Source organism: Theropithecus gelada, chromosome 2, assembly GCF_003255815.1.
Source record: "Theropithecus gelada isolate Dixy chromosome 2, Tgel_1.0, whole genome shotgun sequence".
In the NCBI taxonomy this organism is placed as follows: domain Eukaryota; kingdom Metazoa; phylum Chordata; class Mammalia; order Primates; family Cercopithecidae; genus Theropithecus; species Theropithecus gelada.
In genome coordinates, this window is record NC_037669.1 from 21,418,119 (window position 1) to 21,433,645 (window position 15,527).

At 33.3% G+C, this 15,527-nt stretch overlaps 2 protein-coding genes across 2 annotated transcripts in view; both read right to left on the reverse strand.

Annotated features, from left to right (window-relative positions):
* The window catches only part of IMPG2 (interphotoreceptor matrix proteoglycan 2), a 99,163-nt gene extending 95,541 nt beyond the window's left edge, over positions 1 to 3,622 (reverse strand). Inside the window, exons 1-2 of the mRNA XM_025376459.1 lie at positions 3,321 to 3,622; positions 2,618 to 2,866 (exon numbers count right to left, since the gene is read on the reverse strand). Coding sequence (XP_025232244.1) covers positions 2,618 to 2,866; positions 3,321 to 3,402 — 331 coding nt within the window. The 5' untranslated portion in view covers positions 3,403 to 3,622. The remainder of the gene's footprint in view (positions 1 to 2,617; positions 2,867 to 3,320) is intronic.
* A 3,779-nt stretch (positions 3,623 to 7,401) lies between these two features.
* SENP7 (SUMO specific peptidase 7) overlaps positions 7,402 to 15,527 on the reverse strand; it is a 199,254-nt gene continuing 191,128 nt past the window's right edge. The window contains exons 20-24 of the mRNA XM_025374920.1: positions 14,433 to 14,485; positions 12,698 to 12,741; positions 12,529 to 12,597; positions 11,728 to 11,878; positions 7,402 to 9,272 (exon numbers count right to left, since the gene is read on the reverse strand). Of these exons, the coding sequence (XP_025230705.1) occupies positions 9,135 to 9,272; positions 11,728 to 11,878; positions 12,529 to 12,597; positions 12,698 to 12,741; positions 14,433 to 14,485 (455 nt within the window). The 3' untranslated portion in view covers positions 7,402 to 9,134. The remainder of the gene's footprint in view (positions 9,273 to 11,727; positions 11,879 to 12,528; positions 12,598 to 12,697; positions 12,742 to 14,432; positions 14,486 to 15,527) is intronic.

Genomic DNA, 15,527 nt, shown 5'->3' on the forward strand with positions numbered 1-15,527 from the left:
AAGGAAGGACAAGGGGTCACACCGGGGGAGGGCTGTTTCTGGAGAACAGAGCGAAACCCACCCCACCCCGCCGGGGAAAAAAAGAGACTCTGTCTCAAAAAAAAAAAAAAAAAAAAAAAAAAGAAACATTTAAGAGTTATTGATAGGTTTATTTTCTTAACTATAAGATGGTTTCAAGGGTAAATTTGTCAAAACTAATGAAATAGTATACTTTAAATATACGCAGGCTATATTCCATTAAAATATACCTCAATAAAGCTATATTTTAAAAAGTCCAACAACGAATTTTTTTTTAAAAAAAGAGAGGGGCATCCTAGTATGCTGTTTAATTTTACAAAACATTAGGTTAAATACAGTTGTGTCTTCCTTAGAAACACTTTTCAAATTTGTTACAAAAACTAGCAATTAATACCAAATTCTGTATGAAGGAAAAATTGAGCAAACCATTAGACTGAATTGGCTTGGTAGAAAGAGCTAAGATCCTTAGTTGGACATTGAATAACTCCCTCCCTCTAAATTGCAAGCATTTGGTGTTAAGGGCATAATACGATTATCTCTTCAAAATCAAGCGAGACCTATGTTAAAATACTCATTTATCTCAAATTTTAAAAACATAATGAATGAAATATTTACTCTTTACCATGACCAGTAACAGCTCTCTCAACTATAATCTTGATGTCGTGTGCCAACCATCTTAGCTGTATGAGATCCCTTTTCAAGGATCCTATTCATAGCATCTGTATTTTAAAATCAATTATTCTAGGAATGCTTTATCTTCATTTTTGTCAGCTCCTTTTTCAACAGTATCTCTTGAATTTATAAAAACAAGAGCAAGTCAATCAAAAGTTATGACCAAATCCCTTACATGATTGGTTATTTCCTCTTCACTATTTAATCAGTTCCCAAAATACCAAGATAGTTTTATTTTAAAATAATATAAAGTACAGTGAGACACCATGTCTAGTAAAAATACAAAAAAAAAAAAAAAAACCTAGGCGTGGTGGCATGTGCCTGTAATCCCAGCTACTCGGGAGGCTGAGGCAGGAGAATCACTTGAACCCAGGAAGTGGAGGATGCAGTGAGCCGAGATCGTGCCACTGCACTCCAGCCTGGACGACAGAATGAGAGTCGTTCCAAAAAATAGTAACAATAAATAATAATAATAATAATAATATAAAGTAAAAATCCAGGTGGTAGAAATCAAATATTGATAAATTAACTGTCATTCTCATTCACCTTCAGTTCCTTTATTCTCTTCCCACCGTCTTTGGAATTTTCCATTTCTGGCATATGGCCTATATTCAAAATTCCAGGTCTATGGATCTCCATTTAAAAAGCAAAAGGAAAGCTTATTGCACAGTAATGTTTGATAGCTCCCAAATACAATCAAGAAATATAAATACACTCATAAAAAAGAGCTGCCAATATAATACATTGTACTACTTTAACAAACAAAAATATCAAATATATAAATATGTGTAATAGCTGGTATTATATTAAATTTTTATTGTGTTTTTAAAACTTTCATGAGAAGGGAAGAAGGGAAGGACAGGAAGAGGAAAATAAAGAAGATAAAGTAGCAGCTCAGACAGAAGGTTCATATAATCCAGTGCCTGGAAAATTCGGGTTCAATGAACATTTGTTGAATGAATTAATGAATAAATGCATGAATTTAAAAGCCTAATTTTACAATCACTTCATCATCTATCTCCACCTTGTTTACTAACATCACATCCATATTATGGCTTTTTATTGGTTCTTGAGCAGTAAAAAGCAAAGTTTGGGAATCCTTCAAATGTCTAAGGAACATACTAAGGTCAATTAAGCAATGTTAGTAAATATATGAGAAACAGAATTGACTTACATAAAAAGTATGAGATCAAGAATACTGTTTAATTAAAGACAAAATAAAATGTGAGTTTCAGAAATGCCATCACTTTAGATGTAAAAAGTTGTATGTGTACCAACTAGAGAGCAACCTGTGTGAATCTGTAGAATATCTAAACTATAAAATATAGAAACTGATTATATTTGTATATATAATAACTATCAATAAATAGGCAATAAAACGAGCTATAGAGTACACTCACAAAATAGCTCTACCAAAGTAGAGCTCTACCAAAGTAGAGCTATTTTGTGAGTGTACTTAGGCATTTACTGTAAAGAAGAAGTAAAAACTAAAATTAATGTAGTCCAAAACATAAACTGGTATTTCTGAAGTGCTTAAAAAGATTTAAGACATTTCCTTTCTGAGTACGTTATTGAAATTAATGAAAGACATCTTATTGTGACTGCCCTCATGTGAAAAAAGTTTCTTACATAACGCACCAAAAGCTACAAACTCAAATCATGAACGTTCTTCCTTTGGTTAAGTGCATGTCACTATTAAATGTTACTATTGCCTTAGTTGGAGGGCACTGGAAAAAAACATACCTCCTCTCTTAATGTAAACTGTTCTCTGAAGTTACATTAGCACTATATTCTTAGCCGTAGAAAGGTAGTTTTGGCTCAGTCTTGTCTAAATTATCATAAACTTTAATTTACAATGTTATCTAATAAATGATTAAACTATGTTTGAATTTCATTATGGAGCTGAAGGATTTGGATGTTTGCTTACCTCGGACTTTAAAATACTTCACATGATTTGCCACAGCCTCTGTAACACTTTCATCTGGGCAGATTTTTACTCCATTAGGAAACAGAATAGATCTCCGCCTTCTGAGTAACCACTGTCTTTCAGTTTCTCTGAGGTCCAGAGGCTGTTTCTTTTTGGTAGCTAGAGAAAGATCTGTTGATTCTTCAGGCAGGAGAAAAGAAACTGCACTCTTGGGTTCTTGGATCTCCTCTAAAGATAAGTAGGTTTGTGCTACAGAATGAAAGTATAGTCAAGTCTTCTGATGATGAAGATACAGTACAAAAGGTAACAACTAAAGAAAAACTGACGCTTGTGCTACATTAAGATATAGAAGCCAATGCCCAAATCATAGGCAGGCAGGCATATCTAAGGAAAAGAGGAGTGAAGCATTCAATCTTTTTCCATTCAACTCCCACTCCTTTCATTCAAGATTGTTATCAAAATCAAGTAAATACACATCCAATTTCAACAAAATAAAAAAAGGTCTAAACCGGAAATTACTAATGAGGAGGGAAAACCAAAATTATTGGAGATATTTTAAAACGGCTTAAATGAAGCAATATCAAAGATTAATAAAGTAGTATTTGATTCAATTTCTTGCAGCAATCACATCAAATAATGTTATTTTTGAAGAGCATATACTACAGACATGGAAAGATAAAAACAAATGCAGATTTTTAAATACCTGTTAATGATGGAAAGTCTCCTATCAGGACAAATATCAAAATACCCAGAGAAATCTTCCCAAAAAGAGGAAACATAATCATTTGGGCCAAAACCAAAGGAATGAGGAGAGGACAAAATCCTTAACTGAGCGTCCAAATCCTTGAAACTTCCAATAACAACGAGTTATAGGAAAGACCTAACATTTAAAAGTCTATGTTTGAGAATGAACAACCACTTCAAAACCATTATAAATTAGTGTAAAGAAAAATGGTTGTCCTTTCAAAGTAGCTCTCACTTCTTTTCTGAAATAACCAGCATGCTATAAAAGCTGGTGAGATAAGCTAATTAGAACAGATGGAGAGAGACAATTTCTTTATTCTAATCTAGCTAAGCTCTTTACTAACACTCTCCTTGCCTTTAACAAGCAGTCCACTAAGAATAATGTGTTTCACATACAATTCACTGATTTTTCCACCTTTTCTGAATCTATCAGTTGAACCTGATAGATTCACGTTTTCTGGGTTTTCCTAGGGACTAAGATGTATAAGCATAAAATGTCCAGACTGACTATACTTACCTACTTCAATACAGAGCTACATACAAATTTAGTTTTTGTATTGAAACTACTCTCTTGCAAATTTCCTTCCTTGATAGAAAAATCACTTACTTTGTCTCCTTCCTTTCCTATAAAATGGAATAGAAATAGTAAACTCATGGTAGAGCTAATGTGAGGATTAAACTAACTAATTAACTAATTTGATCTTCACATTTCTTAGAATAGTGCCCAGAACATACTAAGCACTTAATATAAATGATAGCTGTGTGATAACTTTGTTGTTTACTTTGCCATTAAATGTGAGACCCAGTATGTTTATCTATATGAGGAACTCTTAACCAAGAAAAGATTTTCTCTGCAGATGAAATTCTCTATATTAGAACAGTTTTTTAAATCAAATAAACCTAGTAGAAAGCAATTCATCAGAATATCTGTGGAAGCTAGGATTTACTATCAAATAGCAATGAGATTATATTTTATTTCATGTTATCTCTGGGAAAATCCTCTAAAAAAAAAAAAACATATTGTAAAGATCTAAACCGCATTTCTCTTGAGAATCCTTGACTAATTGTGTTAGCTAAATCACCCTCAATGTTATTTTATGCTTTAGGAAAAGCTCAAGTATATTTTTTCAATACAGCCTCAAATAAACCACATTTTCAGCCTTTATAAAAGCTAACAAACCTAAATGACCATTAAATACATGTGCATAGTTGCATTTGCAAAATACTGGTAAGTTTATAAGAAACTTATTTGCCAAATTTATTGTATGGTAGGAGGAAAAAAGCCAAAAATTTTATTAGCTAAGTCAAAGTTTAATCTTAAGAAAAGCTTCATATTGACAATTCAGAACAAGGGACAACTCTTAGGTAACAAATATTAGTTGGAAATTATTCTTTTTGATGGCCTTGACCAAAAAGTTAAAAAAACTGAGAATCATAGTAATCTAGAAAGATTCCTATATTTAGACAGAAAACCTGGGCTCAAATCCTGGTTTTACCACTTACTATTTGATTTCGGTAAATAACCTAAGCTCTTCGAGCCGGTTTATTCACCAAAGAAATTACATGTGATAATATCTACGTGTATCACAGGGTCATTGTCAAGAATTAAGAGATATGAAAGTTCTCTGTAAACTTTGTATTTGTATTACTAGTAAACTTTGTAAACAGTAATTGTTTTGTATTACAAGTGTTCACAAAGTCCAAAGATGTTTCAAGCTTTGAAATTCTATTTTATTCAAGCTCCAAAATAAATTTTCCATTAACTTATATTTCAAATAATTTACATAAAAACTTCTAAAACATGTATTATATTATATCCTATAAAATATAGTTGGTATAACTGTACTTCAAAAAAAGAAGTAAAAGAAATTAGATGGGTTCATTTGTTTCGAAATATAATCACCATTTTACAAATTCAATTTAACTTGACATTTATTTGTAACTTTGAACTGCATCATTCTTAGAATAACTGTATCTATGATACAAAGCAGGTGATGCCTGCTATAAGTTTGTGTCATAGGAATCCAAAAGCAAGAGTAACTCCAACTAGAAAAAGAAAGGGGGTGGGGGCGAAGCAGGGGGTGGGTGTTTCAGCTGCGCCTTGAATGGCCTACTTGGCATTTCAGTATTTCAGTGGGCAAAAGTAAGGATTGTTAGTGGGAAGAACGAAGAGTTAGAAAAGAAATCCCTGGTAGTGATCAATAAGGTGGAAAAGTACACTGTTTTATAAAGAAAATAGGAAGATATTTGCTAGAGCAGGATAAGAGTATACAGCAAATAGATTGGGAATGAAGGCTGAAAAGTTGAGATTGATTATGGAATACCTTCAAAGTTTTAGCAAGAATTTTGGATTTTTTTCCTACAGATGAAACAGATTCTCTCTCTAATGTTTACTCAAAAAATATATTTGTTGAGCTTTTATTTAAGGACATTCTTTTTAGGAAATATTTCAAAATCTCATAGGATGGTCCTTGAACCTTTTATGCTTCAAGAAATCATAAGCATATGAGAAACTAAACATAAAACTCTGCTTTAGAGACAACAAATACAGATTCCTTCATCTAAACTTAATTACAAATCAGTCAAGGATCATTATTGACTCAACAAAATTTTCTGAGTGTTTACTATATGCTACTAAGATACTTAATGCCGGAAATGGAAAAATGCTTCCAGTCTCTGAGGAGCTTACAGTCTAAGGAGAAAAACGTGTATACAAGTAATATAAAACAGTAATTAGAGAAGTATATACGAATTGCTACAGGGGAGCAGGAGGGGGAATGAATTATTGTTTGAGTAGGTGTAGGGGTGGTAACACTTAAGTTCAATTTTGAAAAAATAAAGTTCACAAGAAGTGGTGAAAAGGTATGGAGGTACAATGTCACAACCCCCACTCCACACAAGCATCTGTAGTCTTGGGTTCAAAGTGACATTCACACTCATGGGACAACAGTCCAAAACGTGGCTCCAGGCTTACTTTGTAGAGAAACACGGCACAGGAAACAGTGTTATAATAACAATTTCAAGTAAAGTACATCTTCATCTGGAGTCTTTATAGAAGCCCTGACTCTGATTTTTCCAGCCCCCAAGAACGATGCACGAAGTTGTAACAGAAGAGACTATCTGGGTGGGAGCAGGCCACAGAAGCAGACAGAAGCCTCATACACACAGAACTGTGCCTCTTAACAACGCATGGGCTAAGTTTCCAAATTTCCACAGGGACAAGCTTAGTTACAAGAGACTGCAGAGGGAAGTACCCTAAATGCATGAACGAATACTTTTATACAACTGCAAAAGTAGAGGACAATGGAAAGATGAGAATAGGATATAGGCTGGAACAAGATTAAGGATGGGTTCTATATGCCAAGTCTAAACCTATTTTTCCTCTTGGCATAAAATAAGTTGATTTCAAAAGGTATTAAACTTTTTAAAAGTCCTAATTAGGTGATTGGATATGATTTAAATAACTTTTTTTTTTTTTGAGACGGAGTCTCGCTCTGTCGCCCAGGGATCTCCTCATTCTTTTGGGGTGCAGTGGCACGATATTGGCTTACCGCAAGCTCCACCTCCCGCGTTCACGCCATTCTCCTGCCTCAGCCTCCCTGGTAGCTGAGACTACAGGCACCCGCCACCACGCCTGGCTAATTTTTTCTATTTTTTTTTTTTTTGTAACATCCTAGGAGCTGTGAATTTAAAATAATATTATCTTCTCGAGGAAGGCTTGCTTTGTTCACTAACAGCCCCCTGTCTCTCTACCGCCTCACTAACACACACACACACACACACACCCCTCTAGGCTGAGCTCCCTCCTGCATTCCCAAAGCAACTCTATGGTTGTTCTTACCAGAAAATATTTAAAATGTTCACATGTCCATAAATGACTCAGGAACAAAAGCTATCATTCACTTTTTGTGCCTAGCAAAATGCCTGCTAGTAGTAGATGTTAAAATAATTTCCCTGAACTGAAATGACACTCAAACTATATGCTTATTAAGCTATGAGGAAAAATTAATATAAGCATCAATTTCACGATACACACAGAGCAGCATACAACTGGAAATTTATTTCTAACAGTAACTCATGTTTCTTAAGGAAAAAAATTACACCTCAATTTAATGAATTGGAAATATGTTTAATATAAAACACTGATATCCTCAAAACATTATTTGCACATTAATTTAGGAAAACGAATTTTAAACAATCTTCAAAACATGATAAAGGACAGTGGTATCTTTGAAAAACATACAAACAAAAACATTAAGAAATCACAAGATGACTTATAGACTTGCTTTCCCAAAATTAGATGTACAAAACAATAGTCACCTTTAAAAGTACCCCCCAACACACACAAATTGGGAATGAAATATGTAATTATAGCCATCTTTATATGAAATATCCAAAAGACAAATATCTTTAATAATATAAAGATAGCGACAAAATCAAAAGCTAAGAATACTGAGGCTTAAGTGACAACCTCAATTCATATGATTTTGAAATAAAATGTTCAGACTTTCTAGCTTTATCTTAAATTGCCTTTGCTTCACTGCTTTACATAGTTATAATGTAAATCTAAGAGATGCTTAAAACAGATTAATATTGTTAAAAAACATTTTTCTTATCTGAGAAAATACAATATAATCATATCTCCCTCAAAATACTCCTGATAACATTAGAAAGTTCTGAAGTGCTTAATCATACACAATGCCACCATTATCACATGAATTCAGAACTGTTACCTGAATATTTAATAAAAAATTAAGTTCCATGAGGATCATAGGTCTCTAAAAGCTACAATTTAAAAATATAAAAGCAGTAAGAGCAATCTGGCTTTGCAAATGAATACTGGGTAAATTGAGCTATAAAATTATATATTTAATTCTAACCATTAATAAATAGGACCGAGGGTTTTCTTTGTTAAAGTTATGAGGACATCAATTTTATCTTCTATATTACAGAAATTATACATAAATTCCGTGATAATGTAAGAGTGAATATTTATATAGCAGTACCTCAAGTTGAGCTACATGGATAATTTTTAAAAAACTATTTTGCACAAGTAAAATTTTTTGTTTCAGATTTTACCCTGAACAAATGAACTAAATTATAGGATGCTCACATATGACATCAAAAGAAATGAAAAAAAAAAAAGAGCAGAGTAATCGCATTTAGCAATTGAGAATAATAAGCTGCACTTTAAAAGAGCGAATTTTTATAATCTTCCTAACATTAAGAATGTCTTTTTGTTACATACAGAAGGGATGCCATAAATGGCATTTTCTGAAGCCTTGATACTAAATTCTTTTTTAAAAAATACACAGTATTCATACTGCATGCTTGAGCTGCAAAGAACAGAATTACAATATGATGTGACTTGCCAACAAATTTGACAAGCACTGGGGCTGGCACCAGGGAGGCTTTCACTCCCCTCAACACCCAGTCATGTGGAAGTACAGATCATGTAAGTTTTATTATCTACAAAACATTTCCATATTACCTATGCTATTGCATAATCCAAGCATATTTACTCAGAAAAATATGAAATATTTATAAAATTTTAATTTATATCTAATAAGTTTATCTGTATCACCCCCATTCCCACTCCATTTATAAGATCCCAACAATTCTAATAATATATCCTATTTTAAATAATGTTCCAATGACTTATTATAAAACTACTGCAAGTTATTTTCTTCTCTGTGAGCTGGCTAACACAAATGCTAGTAAGAGGCTTTCCAGTAATCTTAGAGAACATCTGTGTCATGTTTGTACAGATTAACTAGCTACTGCTGCCCTTCTGTTGCTGTAAATGAAGTTTCAAGATGAGCTCTCGAATATCTTCCCGTTTGGTCTTTATTACATGACGAGGAAACCATTTCTCCAAATGAATTGGAAGTTCAAAATTAACAATAGGATCCTAATGAGAGGAAAAAAAGAGTGCAATCACTTTAGCAGCATAATTTCAAATTTGTTTTAACTTCATTTTTATAAGAAATGACAAATTGCTAACTTTTTTAAAATAACAATTATATTAAGATATAATTCACATAATACAATTCACCAATAGCATACAATTGAGCATTTTTAGTATATTCACAGTGTAACCACTTCCACAATCAATTTTAGAACATTTTTATCAAATTGCTAACTTCTAAATATCAAAATTAAATACTCTGTTCTGCTACAATGTATGTTTAAGTGAATTAGCACAAACAGAATTGGTAAATAAAGAATGATTCAGAATGAAGTTGGTTTTATCACAACTTTTCCCAACATGTTAAGATTTTGAAATATTAAAGAGAAAGCCTTAGTAGTTAATGAAAAATCTCAGATTAGAAATGGAAAATCCTGCCAAGTGCCTTCTTTCGGTGTAAGAAATAGCTGACTTATGGCTTCAAGAATCACTACTGTTTCAATGATGTTAAGCTTAACCAGGAAATCGCAAATTGCAACCACAGGACGTTTCCCCCTGTGTTTAAAAAAAAAAAAAAAAATTTCTGAAAAGGGCTATCCTTAGCATATGTTTATAAACTTGATAAAATTATTAGAAGCCAGAGGTAAGAAGGACTTACATCTTGAAGAAGGAATTAAGAGCCCAGGGTGTATGGCTGAAAGGATGGACTGATTGTGAGTCCAGGAGCAAATGCTAGTGGAGAATTACTGTGCCAATATTTTTATTAGACGTAATATTATTTTTATTAGGGCTTACTTACAAAGTCCCATAGGTTTTGAGCAATCTGCCTTAAGCCCATGTTTTAAATCTAAGCTATCTTATATTAGTGCACCAAATTTACAAAACACGAGGCTTAGATTTTTGAGGTTTTTCCCAGGAATCTTACATGGTGCTTCATCCTGTATTAGATGTATATTCTATTGACTGGGCTATATAAAGTAGAATTACGTAACAAACAAACTCGGAATACATTATGTAATAAGGCAATCTGGATATTCGAAACACAAAATCAAATCTATTTGGAAAGGCTATGAGAGGGCCAGAACCTGACACCCGATGATGAAGTTCTAGTGTAGAATAAAAAAGGGAGAAAAAAACCCAACATAATAGATATTTAATGATTTCCAAAATGTGTACTGTATTTTACTATATATTATCCTTCCTCTCTCATATTAAAGACATCAAAAAGTTGTAGCTGCATATTATAACTCTCATGCTTTCTAAGTACCGTTAAGCATCCTCCAAGCCGACTTCTGGTCAAAGACATCCTGCTACTAGACCCATCTTCGTAAATAATAGTGGTAATGACTGAAGTAATGAGCTGACAGTTCAAAAAGCAAAGAGTGATTCCTTGCTATTTAAAATTTCATTTTTAATACTGCTACAGTTCCTACAAAGTCTCTGTGAACTAGAAAATAACACCTATGTTTGTCATTGTACTTCTCCAGCTATAGTTTTCTGAGCTTCTTGAATAAACAGATCTTTTCATTTTAGAAATTTTCATTTAAAATACTGTCTCTGCCCTATTCTCTTTCTCTCCAATCTTGCTGGGACTCCAGTAACATGTAAATTACACCTTTCAAACAGTAAATTATACTGTTTCATATTTGTCTCTTAAGCTCTGTTCTCTTCTTTACATTCTTTTTTCTCTCTGGGCTATTGCTGGATACTTTATTGTCCTTTAATTTCACTAATCCTATCTTCTACTGCATCTAGTCCTCTATTAAACTTGTCCAATAAGTTCTTAATTTCAGATATGTCATTACACATCTTCAGCTCTAGAACATCTATTTGATTTTTTCTTTCTTTTGTATACTCCATGTCTTCATCCATTTTGTTTCATCTTTGGCTTTATCTTCTCTAACCTATTAATCAAATCATTTTAAAGTTCTTATCTGCTAATTACAGTATCTGGATCACCTGTGGTTCTATTTCTTTCTCTTTAAAAAAAATCTTGATTACCTGTAACATTTACCTGCCTCTTTGCTCGCCCAGTGATATAGTTTGGCTGTGCTGCCACCTAAATCTCATCTTGAATTGTAGTTCCTATAATCCCCACTGTGGTAGGAGGTAACTGAATCATGGGGGCGGTTTCCCCCATGCTATTCTCATGATAGTAAGTTCTCATGAGATCTGATGGTTTTATAAGGGGCTTCCCCCTTTGCTCAGCTCTCATTCTTCTCCTTGCTGCTATCATGTAAAAAAGGACATGTTTGCTTCCCCTTCCACCATGATCGTAAGTTTCCTGAGACCTCCCCAGCCATGCTGAAGTGTGAGCCAATTAAACCTCTTTCCTTTATAAATTACCCGGTCTCAGGTATGTCTTTATTAGCAGCATGAGAACGGACTATTACACTCAGTAACTTATGACTGCATGGTGGTAATCGTGAATTAAAAACTTATTTATAGCTTCACATACCTTGAAGAAGCTTTCCACATATTGCAATAAATATACTCCACAATCACTGCTATTGTCCTGTTTAGGAACTTTAGGGCATAGATCCACCATGTTTGTTTTGCTGAATTGACGATGAGTTTTTAGTTTAACTTCCCACTCTACCTCTAAATACCTGAAATAATCAACAAATAGAGTGACTAAAGTAGAAATCTCTTTATCAGTATGCAACATTTTCACAAAGGCGGAAAAACATTTGTTGCCAGATGTGCTGTCTCAAGCCAAATTTCCAGACTGAATTTTACCAGTGCAACCTACATTTTGAGGCTCTCAAGTGCTACTTTAAAGAAAATATGTAATGTGATTTTCAAACTATAAAGCTAGACTTTTTTCAACAACTCAACTTTCACAACTCAATAAAGGAAACTAGGAAATCATTTTAAAAGTTTCATCGTTAGTTTTTTCCAAGTACTACAGTAAATTACAAAATTACACATACATATACATAATGATACAAATGTGAAAGAGTTCCTACTTTTTTCTAAAGTGGTACTTTTGATAATCAATGCAATGCTTCTTTGTAAAACTATACTTTCTGTTCAATTATGAATACAAATTCCGAATTTACCTTTAATATAATCCTTTAGAAATATTAATATTGAATATTAACAGAATTAAAGGTATTACTGATTAAATTTATAAGGCTTATTGAAATAGATAATAAAATATAATTCCTGATATAGTCTTTTCAATAATTCTGAAGGTAACTTCAAAATTACTGAGGATTTAGATGACAGACTGAATGGTAAAACTGTCATTACTTACTCTCGTAAATTCTGAACTGTGTTTTGTACAGAAGCAGCTTTCAAGGAGTCTAGTATAAGAATACATGGCCTATGAAAAGCAAAGAACAAAATCAAGATTTACACACTTGTATACAAAGTATATCTAAATACCTCAAAAAACTGTATTATTTATTACAGCATGTACCTACCTTTTACACATTTTCTTTGGTACTGACATACTCGACTCGGTATTCTGAAATAACATAAATTTTTATGACTGCAATTAAAGCTATTTTGAATAACTTACTATTCAGTTACTCCTTTAAAGTGTTTCAAACTTTGAAATTAAAATGTCAAATAATAGTTATTTTCATCATCAAAAGTGAGCTAACTTTATTTTCCACAAATGTATTGATTTTATTATACTGCTAAAACAGTAGGCTATATATTTTTACATGCAGTCTCAAGTAGTTAAGGAGTTTTAACTTGTCCTAAAAGGCAATCTGGAACTTTAATTACTTCCATTCCAAGTTATTATCTTAAGCAAAGATAAACAAGTTAATTTAATGTGTCTTTACATACATTCGCCAATTTATGATGTCAGTAGGAACACATTTCTTCCCTTTGAAGCATAAGATGCAGAACCTTAATCTATATTAGGTTAAGATTATCACTTTAACCTTAATCTACAAGGGAAAAGGGATAGGGAATTTTGTTTTGTTGATGTTATTTGTTTTCTTCATAAGTTTGAGAAACCACAGACCAAACTTAAACAGATTTATTTAATGCAGACCTTCTCAGTGCCTTTATTATTCTAATATACACAATGGCTCTCTAAGACAGAAAGAGTATACAAAGTTTGCCCAACTTAATTGCCTTGGAATCCTGCTTATCATGAACTGTGTCTCAGAATGAATATCCAAACAAACTCAATTTGAGAAATCTGGCCCTAGAGGCAAGAAGGAATGCTCCTGTTTTGCCACTGTGACAGCAGGAAAGGAAACCTTCCTCCGTAAGAAGTGACACTTCATATCAGTGACAGTAAAGACATAGGCCTGTGCCAGGGAGTCTGCTGCTATTTGTACATGCAAAAAAAAAAAAAAAAAATTCATTAAATGGCAATCTTAATCAATTTAGAACACTGAACCTAGGCTATGCAGATCAGTTTGGAGCGCCAAATAAAGAAGAGTTAATGATAACTGTTTTAGCCTAAGGAGTTACAAGGATTCACTTTGAGTCTACCTTGAACGATTTTTACAAAGAATTTTCTGGCAGGGCTCAGTGGCTCACGCCTCTAACCTCAGCACTTTGGGAGGCCCAGGCAGGCAGATCACCTGAGGTCAGGAGTGAGAGACAAGTCTGGCCAACATGGTGAAACTCCATCTCTATTTAAAAAAAAAAAAATACAAAAATTAGCCGTGCATGCTGGTGAGCACCTGTGTCCCAGCTACTTGAGAGGCCAGGCAGGAGAATTGCTTGAATCCAGGAGGGGGAGGTTGCAGTGAGCCGCAATCGTACCACTGCACTCCAGCCTGGGTGACAAAAAGACCCAAAAAAAAAAAAAAAAAAAAAAAAAAAGGAAGAAAGAAAATAAAGTAGAATATACAATGTGCTTAAGAGGATTAATTACCTAAGTTCAAAAAATTACTGACATAAAAAAGAATAAAAGTAAATCTGATCCTTAGAAATTAGAAAAGTAGTTAACCAAGATGAACATCAGATAAACTACTAAATAATCTAGAAAGTTAAAGCAAGCTAAATAGATACAAGAATAATAATGTATTTTGTTCTCTGCCCCAGTCCCACAAAAACTGTCAAAAGAATCACAAAGCAGCACAATCTAATGATGGGCCAGTAGAGTCCACCTAGCTATGCTCTATTTTATAGATAACATTATTATATTCATGAGTTTTCTTCCTTCCCATCTGTGAAGAACACACTTACTTGGGAATCCTCTGCACTCAAAGACAGTGTCGAAGTAGTATGTAGATCATTATCTAGTTAGAAATAATTAAGCAATTATGAATGTTTATTGTATTTTTTATACAGGTAACTTAGAAAAGCTTAAAATTATAATTTTCATGCAGTTACTGGATGCACAGTAAAAATACTTGAGATTTAATTTTTTTCATGATCAATGTTATGAATAAAATTCAATCAACAGATAAAACTGACAATAGTTGGCTGTTATCAAATAACAGGTAAACCCCAGAGCCATGATCTGAAATACCAGTTAGCTAGGCAAATTCTCTATAAAAAGATAATATTCAAAAACAGCTCATTAATCAAAATGTCTGCTATTTAATGCAGAAGGTAGTTAATCTGCCTAACAATGGTGCTTCTAACTATGACCATACAGTTTTGTGTAAGTACACATCTCAGGCTTAAGAGGTTTCAAGATAATTAAACATAATCAGTTGCTTCATCAGTTTGTCTTTTTCCCCACATCAGTTTTGGCCAGTATTAATGGTAACAGGTATTTTTCAATCAGCTTACTGCCTAGGCTACAGCTATAAAACACTTAATTTTGTTACTTTTTTCTCAAAGAAAGTAGGCTTATTTACTTTAGATTCTGGCTTGTAAGAAAACTCGTGGAAGAATTATAAGAGATCCTATATTACCTAACCAAATTAATAGAGTCTACAAGAAATTAGATTAAGTAAAAATGGGGGATTTCAAGCATTGCCTGGAAATCAATGGCATGAATTCTTAGTCATGTTAGCAAACCTAGTGTATTTTTAAAAATGTTATAATACTATTAATTAGCTAGATTTTGTCATTCCACAACGTATATATATTTCAAAATATCATGCTGTAGCCACATGTGGTGGCTCACGCCTGTAATCCCAATACTTTAGGAGTCTGAGGTGTGAGGACTGCTTGAGGCCAGGAGTTCCAGACCCACCTGGGCAACATAGTGAGATCCTATCTTCACAAAAGAAAAAATTTAAAAATAAGCCAGGTAAAGTGGTGCAACCCTGTAGTCCTGACTAATCAGGAGGGTAAGGCAGGAGGATTACTTGAGCCCAGGAGTTCAAG